The 21,506-nt window shown below is 39.2% G+C and overlaps 1 protein-coding gene across 5 annotated transcripts in view; it reads right to left on the reverse strand.

The window, feature by feature from the left end:
• The window catches only part of rbfox1 (RNA binding fox-1 homolog 1), a 133,013-nt gene that overhangs the window by 54,605 nt on the left and 56,902 nt on the right, over positions 1 to 21,506 (reverse strand). For 3 of the 5 annotated variants that reach the window (XM_036589391.1, XM_036589392.1, XM_036589389.1), the window contains exons 3-7: positions 13,709 to 13,852; positions 10,463 to 10,516; positions 7,870 to 7,962; positions 3,323 to 3,383; positions 1,304 to 1,357 (exon numbers count right to left, since the gene is read on the reverse strand). In XM_036589391.1, the coding sequence (XP_036445284.1) occupies positions 1,304 to 1,357; positions 3,323 to 3,383; positions 7,870 to 7,962; positions 10,463 to 10,516; positions 13,709 to 13,852 (406 nt within the window). The remainder of the gene's footprint in view (positions 1 to 1,303; positions 1,358 to 3,322; positions 3,384 to 7,869; positions 7,963 to 10,462; positions 10,517 to 13,708; positions 13,853 to 21,506) is intronic. The other 2 variants (XM_036589390.1, XM_036589393.1) reach the window with 2 other exon arrangements.

Below are 21,506 nucleotides of genomic sequence, written 5' to 3' on the forward strand. Positions count from 1 at the left end.
AAATCTGTATAGAGTCTGCTGACTCGGCTCTGTTTGACTGAACATGTGGCACAGTTAAATGAATACTTTCTTATCACCGCTCACTGATTAATTACCCTGTTTCCACCTTGTGTGTGACATATGTGAACAAGATAAATTTCCCTGTCCAAGCTCCGCCCACAAATGTGTTCTGCTGTTGTGAGGCTGGACAAGCTTTACAGAACGCTGGTTAAAATCCCATTCAGCCTATCACTCAGCAGAGACCAGCTCTAACCACGGATGTTCACAGGTCTTCACAAAAATCTCGGTTTAGTTTAATCATTGGCTTCATTTGAATGTACTAAAAAACCTGTTGGGGTCAACATAGCAAATAACAAGTCTTTCCTTACAGAAACACTTTCAGTCTGAAGGACAGAATTGAAGTACAACACACATTAAATGCAGTGTTTAAAGGAAAAAGGCTAAATAACTTGAAACGACTAGCTACTCTGCTATCTAGCAAGCAGTTAGCTAATCCAGCTGAAGTTACATACGTTTTAAAGGAATGCAAAACTTCAGCTGGATTAGCTAGTGCGCTAGCTAGCTAGGACACGCTATATAAACTACAGACTAATCGTTTAGGCAAACTGTGCTAGCCAGTCGTTTCAAGCTGTTTTGCCTCTTTCCTTTACACCCTGCATTTACTGTGTGTAGAGCTCCAGTGCTGTCCATCAGGCTGAGTGTTGTTCAATAATAAAAGGCTAGTTTGAAGCCGTATTGAACCTGACGTGCGAGAGAACGGCACTGCGACATACCGTAGACAGGCAAAGACACACGTGTAAGGTTGGAACCGTAATACTTTACTCACTAACAGCATTAAGGTTGGCCTAATTTAATCAGTTTTGTTTGCTGTTTCTTTCTCAGGCTGAGCCATAAGTCTCAAGTTCAAGTTCAACAGTGCACAAACTATCACAGCACCTACGGCTTCTTTTATACCAGGCACGTCAAACTGGGGGCCTTCCGGGCCAAAACGCTGCCTTGCTAATTAGCCGATGAGCTGAATCAGGTGTGTTTAATGAGGCAGCGTGCTGAAGTCCGCAGTATTTCGGCCTGTGAGGACTGGAGTCTGACGTGTTTCATACAGTGATAGAAAACACGGTAGCTCGCAGAAAGCTTCAGTTCCACATGCTGATCCATTTTACTGACCAACGTGGACATGTCTGCTCAACGACTACTCCAGGGGCAGATTTGAAATCAATTAAAGCGGACCAAGATAAATGCTCTGAATCGATCGTCCACCGTATGCTGGGTAAGAGAGGATTAAGTTCAGTTAACGTACACTCACCTGCATAGAATTCTGGGCTGTAGACTGCACCCACAACAGGATTTAACTTCCAGCCTAAACGAAGAGAGTGAGAGAGAGAGAGAGAGAGAGACAGATAAGTGACATCAGTGTGTTGTGAGACCTTTCCGGATATCTGTTTGATCCCGCGCGGGAGAAGAAGAGGCGAGTCCTGGTTAACTAGAAGCGGCGAGGCGGGTGCTGGGTGCTGTTTTAATGATGCCAGTGGAGGGTCTACTGCAGCGGCCTGCTGCTGTCATGCGGAGCTGCGGTCGGACACTCAGCCTGACAGAACTCTCTCAGCCTCTAAGTCCTACAAATGGGCTGTCAGTGGAAAACCGCCGCAAGAAAAAAAAACTGACATCTCAGAGGTCGTCTCGGGTTTCGTCTTCCACTCAAACTTTGAAAAGAGGTTGGCTTCGTCATGTGAATGAGCCAGAATGCTTCATCTACTATTCTTTTCTTTTTAACCCCCTGAGCTCTGTGCTTATGTTTAGTAACTACATATACTACATGTTATAGAATTTGTAATTCTTAAGTTAAAGAAACGTATGATAGAAGACTCGCTGGAAGGTCCTGGCTATTTACTGATTCAACTGAAGGGTCGATATGATGGAAAATGTCCTCACTTTTTTAAATAAAACAGTTTTTATGGAGTTAAAAGTACCAAAACATCCCATTTACGTCATACAGTCCACACATAGAAACTAATCTGCCAAAACCTGTTTTGAGAACATTTCTCTTGTGCTGTCACAAAAATCAACACTTTGGCTGAAGTTATAAGGAGTGACTCACCCCAGACTGCTTTTCGAACAAGGCGCGATACAGGGCAGCCAATCAGAACAGATGTCATTTACATATATCAGCCTTAAAGGCACAGCAACTCTAATTGTAGGGCATAAAGAAAGGTTGGAAAATAGTCATGTAAAAAAGAATTATGACTGTTTTTGGCACATATAAACACAAAAATGCGCTAAGTGCACCTCAGGGAAAAACACAGGAAATTACACCCATCATGTACACTAACCCAAATGACACCCATTCATTATGTTTGCAGTGAACAGATGCAAAAAGTAACATGAAAAATATCTTCTCGCACATAAATATAAAGAACTTGCAGTATGATGGCAGAAGCAACCCTGCAAATGTTGTTGAAAGTGTTGCTTTTTGACATTACAGTTGTTTTATTCTCTACATATTTACGTATAATTTTATGCTCCTGACTCCCTTTGTGTTTCATGCAGTTAGCTGTTGTAAAATCATACTTTTATATGCATTTGCATATATGTGTTTTAATCAAAGCTTAACTTGCACTGTAAAAAAACTCACTGCAAAATTACTGTGAATTACTGGCTACTAGTCGCATTACTTATGTTAATACAATGGAATATTTTAGTATACTATATAAATAGTAGATAACAGTAAAATAGCAACTATATACTGTGACTTTACAGTTACAAGATTACTGCTGTAAAGGTTTTTTTATTTGAATGAAATCAAAGAAAAAAAAAACTAAAAAACTAAAATCAAAAAGTTTCACTGAACATACTTATTCACCATGTTTTGCATTGCATATGCACAGATTATTTACATTTATATTATAGTGTTATAGTGTTATATATTATAGTGTTATTACAGAATATATTACAGGAGGAGTTGATTTCACAATAAAATGGTGAATACAATTTTTACATTGTGAAAAATTAATTAACAGTGTGGGTTAACAGAGAAAGTTTACCATCGTAAAAATTAATCATAGTTGAATTTGTCAGGTTTTGTGCTGCTGAAACTTAGTCAGGAACTCTTCGCGAGTCAGTCTCTAAGTACCACCCGATCTGCACCAGAAAGCAGCATTAAAGGATGATTTGAATCATGTGTGCACCATGTGTGATGGGAAAACACTGGAAACTGTCTTTGCTCTCCTGGAGAAACATTCGTTGAATGTTATTTCATGTTACAACAAAAAAATAAAAGCGACTCGCTTGCAGATTTTACCGAAAAGTGGCTAAATGAGGCTCTTACCGTTTGCATATGGGTTGACCGTCTTTTTGTTTGTCATTACTCGTGCTGTTGCATTGTTAACCTGAGCACAAAGAGGGCAAAGTCAGCACGACTGACAGTGAAGCGACCGGCTTAAATATTTAAAAATGTTTAAAATTTATTGGCATGCATTATAGTAAGTATATGAACATTGTCCAAATAATTACAGTTGTCATAACAGACAGTTGACTTAAAGAAATCTCATTCGTCAATACTAGAAAAAGGACATACAAAGCAAATCAAAAATATTTACAATAGTTTCATCATAAAGAGAATCTTCGGCATGCGTCATCAAAATTACGACCGAGTTGAAAGAAAATGTGGAAAAGAAACACACAAAATGCACTCAACAAACAAAACGCTTATCTTACATGAAAGGACATGCAGTGGAAAGGGGAGGAACGACTGGGTTAAAGGAAAAGAGGAGGATGTCAGAAGGAAAAAAAAAAAGAAAGAAAAAGAGAAGGACAAACAAGTTAGGCATTGTGCAACATACACTAAACCTTGAGAGTAGGTAGGTATCATTGGAAAATAAATAAATAAATAAAGCAACATTTAGCATTCAAACACTCGGGCCAAGAGCCTTTCGTTTCATCGCAAGAAGAAGAACCGAAAAGAAAAGGAAGAACGAAAGAATAAAAGTCATTCCAGCTTGAACGACAGCTAACAAAAGGATAAAAAACAGGGTGCATTGTTTAACACAATAATGGAGTTAACAATCTGAGTAAGATGTGCACGAGTCAGTCCAGTCCAATCAGTGCCTCGCACGCAGCTGAATGTACACTCAAGTACACGTGTACCAAGAGAAAATAGCATCAAGGAACTCAATAACAAGTCAAAAAAAAGGTCACGTGGTTTCAGCGCGGAGTACGTGAGATGGCAGATGGATCTCTCCACTTACCATTCGGAATCACCGCCCCGCGCGAGAGTGTATTGTTACCATGGTTATTGAGAGTTTGGTGAGGGCTCTACGAGCTACCGTAGGAGAAGGAGGGGGGGAAATGAGAAGCAAAATATGCAATATCTTACTAAAAGGCGACACCACGTCATATCGGAATTTTTTTACAAAAAGAAATCAATATATCAACAAAGAAATTAACAAAATAAAAACAAAAACAAAAACAAAAAGAGAGAGTCTTTAAAAGTGGAGACAGTGTTGAGTGGGAATCAGTGGCGACAATACTCATTGTTTCTTCACAGTTGCATTTACGCAGTTCCTCTCTTAACCCATTCATGTCTGACCCAATTTAGTACGATCCCACAGAATCCGACTGGTCTAGAGTAATGACACCTTTGTCAGTTCAGCTTATACTTTGGATGAATCTATCACAACCTAACAGTATCCATTTGGACTGGATTAATTACTAAAATTGGTAATACTTTATAATAACCTGCCCTTTTAAATAGCAACCTATTCATTAGCTAACAGTTTGTAAACAATAGTTAATAATTAGAGCTGCATATGCATGAATATGACCTGAATATGTAAGCATATTCTTATTGGCGTACAGGCCAAGGCAAAAGCTCGAACAAATCGCAGTCCAACTACATTTTGTTGATTTTCTTAATAAAATAAATCAACGCATCCTCTACAGAGAACCCACCTAAATATGACATTAATTAAGTTATAATTCAATTTAATAAGTTATAATTATAATTTTAGTGCACAATTTCTACAACCCCATTTTCAAAAAAGTTGGGACACTGTGCAAAATGTAAATAAAAACAGAAGGCAATGATGTGCAAATCATTAAAACCCTGAATTTTATTGAAAATAGTACTAAGACAACATATCCAATGTTGAAACAGAGAAGTTTTTTTTTGAAAAATTAATGCCCTTTTTGAATATGATGCCAGCAACACATTTCAAGGTTGGGACGGGGGCCTGTTTACCAGTGTGCTGCATCACCTCTTCTTTTAACAGCACTCTGTAAGTGTTTGGGAACTGAGGAGGCACTGCTGTAGTTTTGAAAGTGAAATGTTTTCTTGTTCTTGATTGATTTAGGATTTCAGCTGCTGAACAGTTGGGTCATTTCATATTGCACTAAATGTTTTTAAAGGGTGACAGGTCTGACCAGTTTAGCACCCAAACACTATTACTGTGGAGTAATTCTGTTGTAATGTGTGCAGAATGTGGTTTGGTACTCTCTTGCTAAAATAAGCAAGACCTTCCCTGAAAAAGACGTCGTCTGGATGGCAGCATATGTTACTACAAAACATGTATATGTTGTTCAACATTAATGATGCCTTCACCGATGTGCACGTCACCCATGCCATGTGCAGTAATACACCCCTGTAACACTTCTCCACTTCCCTTCAGTCCATCTTAAATGAGCTTGAGCCCAGAGAAGGTGGCAGCATTTCTGGGTCCTGTTTGTATGCGTTTTTTTTTGTGCATGGTTTTGCATGAGTTTTAACTTGCATTTGTGGATGCAGTGATGAACTGTGTACACAGACAGTGGCTTTCAGATGTGTTTCCGAGCCCATGCAGTGATTTTCACTACAGAATCGTGTCTGTTTTTAATGCAGTGCCGCCTGAGAGCCTGAAGATCACGGCCAGCCAATATTGCTTTTTTCGGTGTTGCCCCTTGCATAAAGAGATTATTTCCGGATTCTCTGAATCTTTTAATGATATTATGTACCTTAGATGATGAAATCCCCAACTTCTTTTATAATGAGAAATGTATTCTTGAATTGTTGCAATATTTGCCCCGGCAGTCTTTCACAGAGTTGTGACCCCTCCCCATTTTTACTTCTGAAAAACTCAGCCTTACTATACTCTTTTTTCAGCCAATTAACTTAATTAGTTGTGAGATGTTCCACCAGGTGTTTTTTTAGCATTCCACAACTTTACCAGTCTTTTGTTGCCCCAGTCCCAACTTTTCAGAAATGTGCTGCTGGCATCAAATTCAATATTTGGAACATTGTCTTTGTACCATTTTCAGTTAAATATAGCATTTAAATGATTTGTACATCAATGCATTCTGTTTTTTATGTACATTTTGCACAGCGTCCCAACTTTTTCGGAAACAGGGTTGTATATATTTGAGTTTAACATAATGTAAAAAATGACTATGACTAAAGTCATAGTTTATGTTTTATTTGTTCCCTAATACGTTAAATTTAGCAAATAAACAGTAAATGTGAATTAAGTGCAGAAGTGTGTTCTCCGTAGAGGATGTGAGAGAAGCTCATTTTCACTAAGAAAATCAACAAAAACATGTCATTTCACTGGGGCGTCCAAACTTTTGCATACGACTGTAAATACAATTAACAATTATTTTAAAATCTAATTATTAATAACGGCTTGTTGACAATGCTTTAGTTATTTTATACTCATACAATACATTGAACACAACACAACAATCACATAATCATTAAAAATAATAGACAGTCTATTAGATGATGACTTAGTTGCTGTTTATTAGGGCCGGTTATCATAACGTGTTACGTAATGTATTGTAATATCTAGTATGTTGTCACTGTCTGAACCTCAGCTGTTCCTTTCTTTTTTTGACCTAATTTGAATATAACAGCTGTCATTATACATTGCGTCAAAATTTAATGATGTAAAGGCCAATAGAAATGGTCCGAATTGATTTACTGTTACGTTCACTTCCGATGAAAGTTGAGAATGTTATGTATGTTATGTATGTAAGGTTTTGTTCAGACAACGACAATATTAAAAAAAAATTATATTTTTTTAGCCAATTTTCTTCATTTTCACACTCAGAACATATGAACCAATGGAAATGGAACATTTTCAGATACAGACATTAATGGGTTAAGTTGTTTTTGTCTCATTTTGTTCTTTTTTTTAAATGTCTGTCTTGCGGTTGTAAAATGAGTGGAACGGGGAGTTGAGCTAGAGGAGGCTGGAGCAGCTGTAGGGGCCTTAATCACCTCCTCCTCCTCTGCGAGGCCGTAGCAGCCCAATTAGGGCTTGTGCTGGATTTAGCCTGCTTAGTTTCAAGCCACCATGTATCCCTCATCAACCCTGCAATAAGGTCTCATCACACAATAGCTGTCTGCTCTCTGCCTGACGACTTACTGCACCCATTTGCTTGTTAAGCCAACATATGTTCTTAAGGGAAAGGACGAAAAGAAAGAAAACAAGAAAGAAAGAGAGAGATAAATTGATAACACAAGTGAATGCCAACTTAAGGAAACTAATTAGGTAATAGAGAGGGACCATATGCACTGACTGCAGGTTTTGACAGTAACTGAAATATATTACAGCGATACAACTGTCAGAGTTCAATGAGTGTAGAACGTGAGGTGAAACCAAACAGGGCAGGGAGGGAGGGGAGGGGTTTGGGGTGGGGTGGGGAGTGAGGGAGGGGGCACACACATACGAAAAGAGGAGCGATGCGTCATGACACAGTGAGATGAGAGTGAAGCAGACCCAGAAAAAACACAGAAACAGGAACAGAACAACAGAGAAGAGAAAAAAAAAAACAGAAAAGCAACGTAAGAGCGAAAGAAACAAGAGTTGTTGTTTCGAGAAGGGAAATATTTGTTACATGCACCTCTATTTTACGGCCTTCTACCACCGTGCCGTGTAATTTCTCCCTCGCCCTGTCCGCATCAGCACTACTTTCGAAAGTTACGAAACCAAAACCCTGCATGCAGGTGGGAGAAGGGGGGAGAACAACATGCACATCATTAATTCAGTCAGAAAAAACGCCCCAGGACAAAAAAAAATAATAATAATAATAAAAGCCACTTGAGCTCTACCTCACTCCCATTCTCTTACACATTACTGCTGTTGCTGCTCTCTTTTACAGAGCTCCCTGCTCCTTTTATTTGCCCCTGCACCATGCAAGCATTGAGATGGGCAACCATTAAGCCAAAGGCGTGAACAGTATTATTTAAAATAAAATAAAATAAAATAAATAAAAAATTCAGTTAGAACCTCTAAGGAACACACGAAAAATGAAATGTCATCTCCAAAAACAAACCAAAACAGAAGCGGAAATAAAAGAGAGAATACCTTTATAACAGTTCATAACAGAGGAAATTAAACGTACTGAAAGAAAACAATAAAATAAAGGCTGTAAATCAACCAAACGTCATAGGACAAATGATAAAGTGAACTACAGCACTTGTTAGCATGCATCATTATCATTATCTCCCCCAGCTGGAACAGGAGAACATAATTCATATTCGAATAAAGAAAACAGTTTCTGGCGCTAAATGCCAAAACTCTGTCGATTAAGCCGTTCATTAGGGGATGCTCTTCGTGCTGCACTGGGGATACGTGACTTATGATTTCAGAGAACATTTCAGATGTAATTTTTTAACTGCTCAGCCTCTGATTCATCAAACACTAGAGGAATGACGTATGTGTATGTGTTTGAAGAGGGAGTTAACAGCAGACCTACAGCAGCTGATGTGCAATAAAGCTACTCAGATAAAAACACACTGAACATTGCAGTCATTTTAATGAATTTAGAGATATATAGCTTTCATAATAGACAGATAAATAACACACTCTTAATTTTATTCTCATCAATACAGCATTTTAATAGTAGGGGAGAGCTGGGCACAACCCAAAGTGGGGTAAAATGTAGTTAAACAGGCTAAACGGAGACTGTATTTGTATCATACAAGTAGATTTTCGCTGCTGTCTGGACAAAAACCCATATCTCTGTTTTTGTTGTTTTTCAGTTTTTGACATAATTCGAAAATGCCTGTTGCCCTTTAAATTGTGTGCAAATTTCATGATGAATAGACGAAAAGAAACGGCCAAAAATGACTTGGAAAAAAGTCTGGTTCCATTGACTTACATTAAAAGTAAAGAAGGATTTTTCCTTTTCCATCTTGGAGATTTTTGTTCCGACAGCAGCTTTTTTTATTGTAAGCTTTTTCAGTCACACTTTTTTTGGATGGTCCTCTATAAATGCTCTACAGATACTCAAACTTCATGTTCAATTGATTATCAACAACATTATGGGTAGGGTTAGGGTTAGGAGTGGATGCAGGTTTTGCCTTGAGGTTAAGTTTAGGTTTAGTGTTAAGATAGATTTCACACTGAACTTGAAGTTCAGTTGCATTTAATGGATATTTAGTTGAATGTTACTTAACTCTTAAGTGGTGTTGATGTGTTTGTTACTCAGTGGTCTGCTGGACCCACTGCATTATTGTTTTTTGAATCAATACAGCCATAACAGTTTATGTAAAAATACCAGATGTTTAAAATATCAGAAGGGTTCTCCTTTAGCAGCTGTAGCCAGTCAGCAGTCCATGTTGTCTACCCTCACACACACACACACACACACACTAAATGTGTGGGGGGTGAACAGAGTGAAGACACTGAAAATGGGCTATTTTATATGGTCTTCACAGAAAATCAGCAAAGACCAAGAATCTGAGGTTGAAATAATAATAAATCACAACATTTTTTCTTTTGGTAAACATTGAAAATGGGGCCCACAGACCTGAACACCACACAAGGGTTAAAGACAGACTCAGCATTTACAAAGCGTCTACAGTTGACCATCCAAATGAAGTGTTACCGCTTTTTCTATTACTGAATTGTGTGTAAAAGTCACAGAATTCACTCCTATACTTTTTTAATCTCCCACTCAGTGGCTGTAATTATTACAACCAAGAACTCCAAAGAAAACAATGAAAAAACTGCATCTCCCAATATCGACTCAGTTTTTAGATTCTTTTATGTGCAAATTCAGCAAAAATATACTGTTGATGCATTTTAAATAAAACATATTTACGTTTTATTATTGCTGTTAATATATTTATGTGTTTAGATTGTAAACCTCATTCAAAAAATATAAAATTATAACGAATTAATTGTGTTAGTCTCAATAAACCCTGCTTACGGGATAAATGATAACATTTTCACTCGCGCCACTTTTGGCCGAATTGTTCATAAACGACAGGAGCTTGAAACAGCCAAAAGTTTACGTTCTCATTTGTATTAGAGACGTGTAGGTTGCTTGCGTAGAGCATTAATAACTGTGCTCAAATGCTTTTCACATACTTGATTAAGCAAAAAACGATGTGTTAGGTTGTGCCCTGTTCTCTCCTACTGTGCATTTAACTATATATGATATCATATATATGAGAAGACATGCAGAGGAAAGAGATTTGTGTACATACCTTAGATCCTCTCTCATTAAAAATGATCTCAACATCTAAGATTTTACCAAATTGCTGGAAAGAAAACAGAAACATGAGTCAGAATTAGCATTTCTGTTTTATAGTTAAAACAGAAGCTAAAATTCAAAGCTGTTCAAAGGGCCACATTAAAAAATCTCGACAAAGCTGTGGGCCAGAGAACGGCTATGTTTTTATTTCATATTTAATTAAATGGCATATAGTGCTGAACTGGCCATTGTTTATTCAAAATACGCAATAACTTCAACAGTAAAACACAGACACTTGTAGTAGACCTTGAAATATTACATGAATACTTGAAATATTCAAAATTTAAATTCTGGATTTAAAGGAGCTCAGTCTTTTAAAGCTACCTATCTGCTTGAACTAGTCACCCGTCTTTCTTTCTTTGCTCCAAGTTCATTAATTCTTGGGCTCAATTTCTGAGCTGCTGAGCTGACGTTCAGTGTTTATACTGGCTGAAATGCAGCTAGTGTGTTTGGTGATATGACCGGTGTGGAATTGCGTATACTTGTGGTGGAACTGCCATCCAATAGATTGTTATTGTGTTAGGAGAGTCGGAGTGTGCATTACGCTGCAGTGCATGCTGGGGACTGTAGTGCAGCGCATTGTGAAACGGGCTAATATTAATAGTGTTTGACACAAATAATTATGATTATAATATTATAATCAATAATTATGTAATGTATATCACGTATAGCAACACAGCAATCATAAACCCCAGACTTTTACGGGTTAATTAAGTATCTAAGTTGCTCTTTATAAAAGGGGTCAATCAGTGTTAGTGCTAGGCAATGTATTGCTTATACCAGCACTGCTCTAAAAATAATATTTTTTTAATTTTAATGGATGCAAGGGACAGTTATAGGATTATGTCATGGGCCTTGTGTTTGACACATGGGCTGTAGCATATCATCAAAACTGCACAGAACACATATGAAAAGCTCCAATCAGGAAAACCAGAAACGAGCTTGCTAACATGATAAATGTACACTTGCAGAAACCTTTCTGGATACAAACGCTGTCACTGAGGTGGTATGTTTTCAGTGCCTTTAGATTCAGTCTCATATTCCATTGTGATTAAGTTTTATTCACTCCATACATCTTGTACTGACTCCAGGCTTTTTATTTATTTATTTTTATAAAGTTAAGATATGAAAATCTATAAATATGACCCTTTTCTTTAGGAAAGCGAATGTAGTGGAGCTTTAAAAGTCATTTAAGGTACATAATTGGACCTAAATGACCATTTTGTACATTTACATTGCTTCTGGGGACTAAAGTGTCCCTGTCCAGTGCCCTGTTATCTGTATGGTCTTGTGGTCAGTGTTATTTGAAAGCTTATGTTGCTGGAGTGCCAGGAAACAGCCTGCATGTGGCAGCAATATTCTTTTTTTTATTGTTGTTGTTACAGCATGTCAACCGTAACACAACTTAGATCGCTTATCTGAGGGTAAAAGTCTCTGAACTTCACATCCATTTTCAGACCAGCGCTTTTTTTCCCACTAAATAAGCCTCCACATCTTCTCTGGTGCAGCGATGGCACAGCAGCGTAGCCTCGCAGTACACAGGTGTACTAGATAACAGCTGCATTCAGGGACAGAGGGAGTGGAGGAGCTGACGCTTAAATAATAATAATAATATGAAATTTAGATTAAAACATACTGAGTGTGGTATAGACCAATGTGTGCTTGTTGTTTGGTATGGTTTGCATTTTTACTGTACACTCTTAAAAAAAGATGGTTCTTTAGTAAAGAAAACGGTTCTATATAGAACCATGAACACTCAAAGAACCCTTCGCATGATTAAAGGCTTCTTTGCATCATGGAAGGGTCCCTCAGATTGATGGTAAATGTGCTGTATACGGTTCTAAATAGAACCTTCTTGAAAAAAGGTTTTCCCTAGAACTTCCCTTTTCCCCTATTTTCAGCCTATTTTACTCGTTTTAGAATAATAGTGAAGAATAAAGCAAATCAATATGCAGCGATCATGAAAAATCAAGATGATTTGCCTTGAAATTTATGCCCCCTCTGCATTCTCTAGAACACTTCATGAAGGTCCACCTGGGTTCTTTTCCAACAGAGACTCTGCTGGCTGCTGAAAACTACGTTTTGGGGGGACAAAAATAATAACTGAAAACAATTAATTTTATAAGTAAATTCATACACAGGCATTGCCTGCACTATTTATATTTGTTCAGATCACAACTTCTCAAGCATTTATGCATAATGTTGGGTTTATGTTATCATGGAAGACGATGTCGGCAAACTAGATATTCCATGTTTCTGAATGGAGCCCTGCTGTGGTGAAGCCAGTACTGCAGCCGTCTAAACGTCTATAAAATAATGAAAAGCATAAATAAAGAGTGGCTAAAGTTTTGACTGATGGTGTATATCCTCAGATCTGTTGCTTGAACCAAATTTGAAGCATTTGGATCTCTATAAGTGGCATCTGTTTAATCCAGTGTAAATCTCGGAACAGAGAATGTGGGCACTTTGTAAACGGCCAATCACAATCGTGTTCACTTTTTTTTTCAGTTGTCGAATCAGAATTTAAGTCAGTCTCTTTTTTCCAATGACAGTTGGACCATTTTGTGTCCATTCCTGTTTGAAGAATTTAGGCTATGTTCACACTAAGCTAGTGAGCTTTTAGTGCTCATATAAACAAATTAAAAAAAAAAAAAAACTTTTTTTTTTTGAGCACACAAAAGTTTTTCCAACTCTTTACAACTTTCGAAAGCGGTCCACTCCGATGAAATATAAATGGCAGTGCTTTTTTGGGCTGCTTACCACAGGATTACAAGAACACGGCCTTATTTAGGTGCACACTTGGACATCAGCGCACATTCTCAGCATGTAATGGATTCAGTTTGGGGCGATTACTCTAATCAGAAATACTATCAATTCTATCTCAATATTTAATTATGTGCACAACTCTGAGTTTTTGCCATAAAGGAGTAGTGTTATGCTGTCACATATATATATATATATATATATATATATATATATATATATATATATATATACATAAATTAGTCTGTGTAAAATTTATATGCCAACCAGTTTCTGGCTGGGCCTATCAACGTATCTGGGCAGGCATGGCCCCCTGAGGCCCACCCAGAGACCCAGAGCCAGGGGCCTGTATATTCAGCTCAAATCTTCAGCACCCACAATTCCTGCGTCCCTGCCTGCACTGAGACATGTACAAGGTGGAAGAGCAGATACTCACGCCAAACATTTGCCTGAGGTCTGGATCTCTGAACCTGAAAGGGATGTTGGAGACGTGAAGCCGCTTCGGCTGCGTCTTGTTTTCCGTGTTTTCGGATGACTGTGTCTGTTGCTGGCTGTCTGTCTGTGCTGCGTCGTCTGTCTGCTGAGGGAAAGAGAGAGAGAGAGGGAGAGAGAGGGAGAGAGAGAGAGAGGGAGAGAGAATATATGAATATTCCATTTGAAACCTGTTTTGAAAATATGAATCTCTCAGAAATATTTTAATCGATTTGAAAAACAGATACATAACTTCAGGACGCTGGGAGACAAAGAGAAATGACTGATTATATTGGGAGAAGGTCCATTAGCGTCCACTGCAGCAAGATATGTCATAGACTCTGGAACAGTGAGTGACCACCACACTACAACCTTTTCTTTTACTCACTGTTATGTATGTATATATGTAATATAAATGTGTTGTTTTTCCTTTTCTTCCTTCTCTTCTTAATTACAGAAATATGTTTGATGATTAACTTTTTTCTCTTTTATTATATACTGCATACACATATCAAACAGGCTTTGTTTTATTATTGTATATACTTTTATATTATTCACTAATAATTAACACTTTCTCTTCTTAATTATTGTATTGTTATACATTAATCTTGTTTTGTATTTTGTTTTTTATTAACATTTAATATATAGATCATTTTTGAAGTGCTTTGACAAAACAAATGTAAATATGTCATGTCAATAAAGAAAACTTGAAATAGACTGAGAGAGAGAGAGAGAGAAAGAGAGAGAGAGAGAGAGAGAGAGAGAGAGAGAGAGAGAGACAGAGAGAGACAGAGCTGAACTCCACAGACTCAATCGTACTCCGTCTTCTGTGCTCATGCCTTCTGAGTCGGTGCTGTTTTGAGTCAGATCCCGCATGGTGTTTACACCCTGAAACAACTCCTACATTTAGCTCTTTCTGACTCGTAGCTCATTGAAACGAGTGGAGAAATTGTGCAGAAAGCGCAGATTCTAAACTTTCAATTCATACCACAATTGTGTCTGTAAGGTGAAACTTTCATGCAACCAGTAGCACGCTCCTTTTCGAGCATCTTCTGTTTTCTTTTCTTGTCCACTGATCTGGTAAAATGAACAGTTTGTATGTGGTTCACGATGTGTTACTGCAGTTGTAATTGGCTGTTTCATGAAACTTGTTTCACAAAGTTGAGACGCTTGCAACCGTTGCGGAAGAGTTTCAAGTGAGTTGCAGGATGTTTTACATCATGCAACTCGGGTGCAATTTAGTTTCACGCAGGTTTCAAGCAATTAAAATTGCATGACTGTTTCGGCATGTACAGCGAGCATAAGCCAGGGAAGAGATATTGTATTATGATTTGAATTTGATGAAAAAGTTACTGTGTTTACATAAAATGTCTTGTTTTTCATTTAAAAAATTACATTTTTTCCACGTTTTGGTCATTTTTAAACACGAAAAGAAACAGGAAAAGTCAGAAGCGCAGACTCGAAACCTGTCGATACAGAACGAAAGTCGAATAAAAATGTAGTTCACACAATTATGTAATTATATAGATTAATTTCAACAATTATCTATTGTATATCACACGTATAGCAACACAGCAATCATAAACCCAGACCTTTAAGGGTTAATTAAGCATCTAAGTTGCTCTTTATAAAAGGGGTCAATCAGTGTTAGCGCCAGGCAACGTATTGCTTATACCAGTACTGCTCTAAAAATAATATTGTAAAAATTTGAATGGGATTCAAGGGACAGTTATTTAGTAAAACCTAAATAAATCATATGTTTCCTTTTCTCTGAGTGTCTGCAGGCATCCCCAAATTAAATGTACTGCTTTTAAAGCTTTAACACTGCTATAAATATAATTTAAGTGACCATATACCAAATGAAAACACCCACTTTCTGTATTATAAATAAAACACATCTGTATTCTAAAATCTGAGACCAGTTTAACAGATATTAAGGCACTTAATCTGTAGGATGTAATTTCAGACAAATTAAGGCCTTCTGAGCTCCTCGTAAGTGCCGCCTGGTTTCTGCAAATGTGCTTTCTGTCTAATTTGACCTTTACAGTTCCGTGCGAGGTTCCCTTCGGTGTCATTTCTAGAGAAGAAAATGGAACAAAACAGTCCAATCAGAAATAAGCCGTGTCAGCTTTGTAGGACGTTCTTTTAACAGAGCCTCAGCGCTCAGGAAGCTTCCGCTCATTAACTGTAAGACTTAAATATCCCCTCTTATAGGTGTACGTTTGGAAAATACTGGAATACTGAATTTTATCAACAGCACTCCAGTCAGTTCCAGTCAGTGTTGTAGAGTAAGTCCTCCCTGTGCCTTTCCCTCCATGAGGCCCAGTGGAGCCCGGCTCCATTCTAACACTACAGTCAGTGGAAGTTTCTCTTTACCACCTGCTCGATCTGCTGCTCCTGAGTCCTGAGTCCCTCCACACACACACAGCAATATGAAAAACACATGTAGAACACACACACACACACACACACACACACACACACACACTGAAAGTACACTGTGTGCGTCTATGGTAGCGTGTGTGTGTGTGATGGCGGGGCTGGGACAACAGAGGGAGGCTGCGGGGGAAAATTGACATAACTACCTCCATCTCAACCATAACTACCCCTCTCTCTCTCTCTCTCTCTATCTCTCTCTCCCTGCATCTCTTTCTCACTCTGCATCTGTCTCCTACTTTCCCACTCAGACTCTTCTCCATCTCTGTACTCTGTACTCTCTCTCTCTCTCTCTCTCTCTCTCTCTCACACTTCCTTCTCTCTGACTGTATTCTCTCTTTCTGACTCTCTCTCTCTCTCGCTCTTTCTCACTAAGACTCTCAGTCCTCTCTCTCTCACTACCCTTATGTCTCTCTCACTCTCTGTCTCTCACTAAGACTTTCACTTGCTCTTCACTCTGTCCTCACTCACTCTTTTCTCTCTCTCTCTCTCTCTCTCTCTCTCTATCTCTCTCTCACACTCTCTCTCTCCCTCCAAGACAATTCAAATCAAATCAAATATGCTTTATTGGCACGACAGGATATGAGAGCTATGTTGCCAAAGCTGTAAAATACATGTTAAATTGAATTATTATTAAAATATAAATGAATAAAAATAAATTAATGAATAACACTACTACTACTACTAATAATAATACTAATACTACTAACAATAATAATAATAATACATTAATTAAACAAAAGTGCATATGGATAAATGATTTAAACAAAGCTATAAAGTTTGAAATATAAATATGTTAGTACACATAAGCATAGAATGAATACGGACATGCCAAACGTAATAAAATCAAATCAAATCAAATAAAATAGAATAAAGTAAAATACTACCACTACTACTATTAATAATAATAAAAATAAAACAAACAATAAAGTTCATATGAAAAATGTAATACATTTGAACATCGGGAATTAGAAATATTAATTACATAACTAAAGATATGCTGTGTTATGTTTTCTCTGATCTTTTCGCAGTTCTGAATTAATTGTCCTGCTTAGAAACTTATTGTTTCTACATTTTCTCCCAGCAAATTCTTTCTCTCTCACTGAGACTCCTGTCTATCTATCTATGACTCTTTACTCTCTCTCTCTCTCAGCCTTTTCTCTCACACTATCATTGTCTCTCTCTCACACTAAGCCTCCTCTTTCTCTCACTCTTCACTCTCTCTCGCTCAGTCTCTTCTCTCTCTCTCACTCAGTCTCTTCTCTCTCTCTGTCCCTCTTACTCATTATCCTTCTCTCTCTCTCTCTCTCTCTCTCAGTAAGACTCTCTCTCACACTCAGTCCCCTCTCTCTGTCTCTCTCTCACTAAGACTCTTCTCTCTCTCTCTCTCAGTCCCCTCTCTCTGTCTCTCTTTCACTAAGACTCTTTTCTCTCTCTCTCTCAGTCCCTCTCTCTCACTATCCTTATATCTCTCTGTCTCACTAAGACTCTTGCGTGGATCAGGTGGACCAGCTCAGCAGGACAGGAGGGACCACCATGGTCATGGTTAACAACTTGTGACAAAATCTGATTTGTCTGATTAGTTACATATGGGGCCAGTGGACTCTCAATCCACAGGTTCAGCAACTTTAATGGCCAAAATAAGAAATGGTGTGTCTAGCCCAGGGGTCGCAACCCAAATGTTAAGGAGAGCCATTTGGTCCTTTCAACAAAAATCAAACCATCTTGGGAAGCCTCAACATTTATGTCCATTTTACCATCTTGGCTGTAAATATGTTTCAGTATGTGCTGATGTGCCACTATAGACTAAAAAATATAATATAAACGAAAACTCAGACTTATTTTGCTCTGCTTTAATCTTCAGCTCAGCTGTAGCCACTTTTCTCGCATCTTCAGTAGGAAATTTTTCTGCAAAAGTAGAACAGTTTCTTGTAAAATGTCACTGAGTGTTTTTTTTTTTGCAAAGCTGAAGTCGCTTCTCACTCACCAGCTTCTTGTTTGAATTTTCCCGCTTCACCTTAAAAGGTGCCTAATGTAACTGCTGCGCCATTTAAGGTGGAACGGGAAAATTCGAACAAAAGGCTGGCGAAAGAGAAGCGACTTCAGCTTTGTACCTTCAGTGACATTTTACAAGAAATTATTCTACTTTTGCAGAAATATTTCCTGTTTTGTGTGCGCTGCTATGGTGACCAGCAGTGCGTGTGCCGATCTTCAGGGTTAAAGGGTGAATTAGCAGTTCTACATTAACTCCAGAGTTTAAGACCATTTATTGTTAAACTGTGTTGAACGATCAGCAGAGCTTTATTTTACTGTAAAGGAGGATTATTTTATTTTTACCTACAAATCTAATTCTGCTGTGGAGCCACAACAGGGCAGTAGAAGAGCCGCATGCTGGCAACCCCTGATCTAGAGGCACCGGCCTATAGTTAACCCTCCGTGTCGAATCCTGCATGCATGCAGTTCTGCATTAAAACAAGCAGCCAAGGAGCTGAGAGTGTGAGCGTGTGGTCTGTGCATGTGTTGGTATGCGAGTGCGAGTGTGTGGTATTATCACGGGGAGCGCTCTGGGCGATTCTGACAACAGCCACAACAGCGTCATTCATATAGCCGCGCTGGAACGGAGAAAAAATGACTGGCTGCCTGCTTGAATATGTAGATCACGTCATCATAATGATTACACAAGCCACGCCGTAAAACCCACCAGCTAAAAATGAGAAAAAGAGAGAGAGGGGGCTTGAAGAATTGCTCCGGTAGTCTTTCAAGACATGAAAGGCGTGGGGGAAGAAAAAAAAGAGAAAAAGCTGTCGTGTGTTATTACAAGTCATAAACAAAAGAACGCCCACTCCCAAACGCAAAGCACGGAGAACAAAGGGAGATAAAACACCAAAGCAGCGCAGTAAACTATCAAATGTAAAAGTGACAAGATGGGCTTTTATTGCGTTCGCAAAATTGCACTTTTTCCCATCGCAGAGCCTCGGTTTTAATGACGGCGAGAGAAGCCCTCCGGAAGAGACGATGGTGGGATTATAATTGGAAATATGTGCTTTCTGCTTTATAGCTCTTCCAATAAAACAGTGGGGAAGGAATGCAGAGGGTCTTTAGGTGAGCCTCATAATGCAGTCCGCCGCAATACGTCTCATCTTAAATATCTCATTTCATGCCCCGTGCGTGCAGCCGCCATAATGGCTCAATTAATTGATTTCGGAATCAATTAATTGATCGGGCCGTGAGCGGGGCGCATGGCGAGCGCCGGGGGGGCGGTGACTGATCCGTGGGAGATGAGATGAGACAGAGAGGCGGAGGAGAAATCTATAGGGCTTCAAAATAAGGTCCCTTTGTGTCGCCGTGGGCTGCTAGACGCTCGCCGACGAAGAAAAGTTTCTCGGAGCGACCGAAACCGAAGCTCTGTGCTTCATATATAAATATACATACATATATTTTTAACAGCACACGTTTTTATCTCTCTCCAGGGAGAAACACGGCACGATCAACCATCTCTCCCTTCTCCAGATAGCTATGGCTCGAGCCGAGGAGCCGACACTTCCAGTGTCCAAACGCTCTCATATTTCATTTCGGTGGAAAACGTGCAGGACAATCCTACTAATCACGATAAACCGTGACTGATTCTAAAAAAAATGCCTGATGGATGCATGTTAGGAGAAAAACGTCAGAGAAAACATGAGTGGAAGAGAGAGAGAGAGAGAGAGAGAGAGAGAGAGAGAGAGAGGAGGTAAAGAGAGAGAGAGAGCATGTAGAGGTAAATGGCATATGAAGACAGAGAGAAAGAAAGAGAGAAGAGAGAGAGCAATTAGAGGTAGAGAGACAGTGAGAGCAGGTATAGGTGAAGAGGGAGAGGGAGAGAAGGTAAAAGAGAGAGAGGTAGAGAGAGAGATGGAGGTAAAGAGAGAGATAGAGAGAGAGTGGCGATGAGAAAGTGAGAGAGTGGAGAGAGAGAGGAGGTAAATAGATAGAGAGAGAGGTAGAGAGAGTGGAGGGAGAGAGAGAGTGGAGGGAGAGAGAGAGGTAGAGAGAGTGGAGGGAGAGAGAGAGTGGAGGGAGAGAGAGAGGTAGAGAGTGGAGGGAGAGAGAGAGCGGAGGGAGAGAGAGAGGTAGAGAGAGATAAGGACAGTGTCTCTGACAGGACAGAGGGGATCAGTCTAAGAGAGCTACTCAATTACTGATGGGGGACGTTGGAGTCGAGAGTGTTTACCATTCATTGATCTCATGCTGAGCGCTAAACGGTACACACACACACACACACACACACACACCCACACACACACACACACATTGTGCTCAGTGCTACAGGGACAAGAGAGCCTCACACACAGAGTAAAGAGAGACAGCGACAGGGATTTTCACACTACAGCTTCAATTATTTGTCCAATCATGACAGAACCCGACCGCTCACTTCAGGTTTAGACACCATTTCTCAAATACGTGTCAGTCAGGTTCAAATTGCATTCGGGTTCTTACAGCCCGACTCACACTTTCATCGTCCTGCACCCTGCATTTCTTCTGCTTCCGGTTTACTCCTTACTTTAGGAATATCATTAGAAATATCAGGCTATGTTCAGCATTTTGGGTGGCAAAACTTGGGCTGTGAGTCGTTGTGGTTGTATCGCAACAGGTCTGGACAGAACTTTGTTGGACTCAGGTAACACTCCAAACGTGATGATGCGGTTTGGATCAGGTTCTGGCCAAATTTTGCGGGGCTTGAGTCAGGTTTGGACTCCAAACTTGAGGGAGTAGTTTGGGTCAGATTTGGGCAAAATTTAGAAGGGCTCAGGTCGGGTTTGGGACGAAAACTTGATGCTGAGGTTCAAGTTGGGTCGGGTTAAGTCCAGAGTTAAAAGTTGAAAACTTGGTGCTGTGGGTTCAGGTCGGATTGGCTCTAGCAGTTTTGCTGGCTTCAGGTCAGGTTTGGAAGTAAAAGTTGGTGCGGTTGGTCGGGCTGGGTCGGGTCGAGTTTGGATAAAAACTACATCGGGTTCAGGTCAGGTCTGGACTGAAAACTTAGTGCTGTGGGTCAGCACTAAGGGTTCTGACAAAATCAGGTTCTGACAACATTTTTGCTGGCCTTATGATAGGTTTGGACTTAAAAAAGAAAGATCAGGTTGGGTTCTGACAGAAATTTGTTGGGCTCAAGTCGAGTTCGGATTGGTAACTTGGTGTTGTGAGTCAGGTTCTGACAAAATTTTGCCAGCCTTGGGTTAGGTTTGGATTCAAAAGTTGGTGCTGTGGGTTGGGCTGGATCAGGTTTGGTTGGGGGGAAAAAATGTCAGGCTCAAGTCGGGTTCAGACTGAAAACTTAGTGCCATGTTTTG

The sequence above is a fragment of the Colossoma macropomum genome, unplaced genomic scaffold (genome assembly GCF_904425465.1).
Source record: "Colossoma macropomum unplaced genomic scaffold, Colossoma_macropomum, whole genome shotgun sequence".
NCBI classification, from domain to species: domain Eukaryota; kingdom Metazoa; phylum Chordata; class Actinopteri; order Characiformes; family Serrasalmidae; genus Colossoma; species Colossoma macropomum.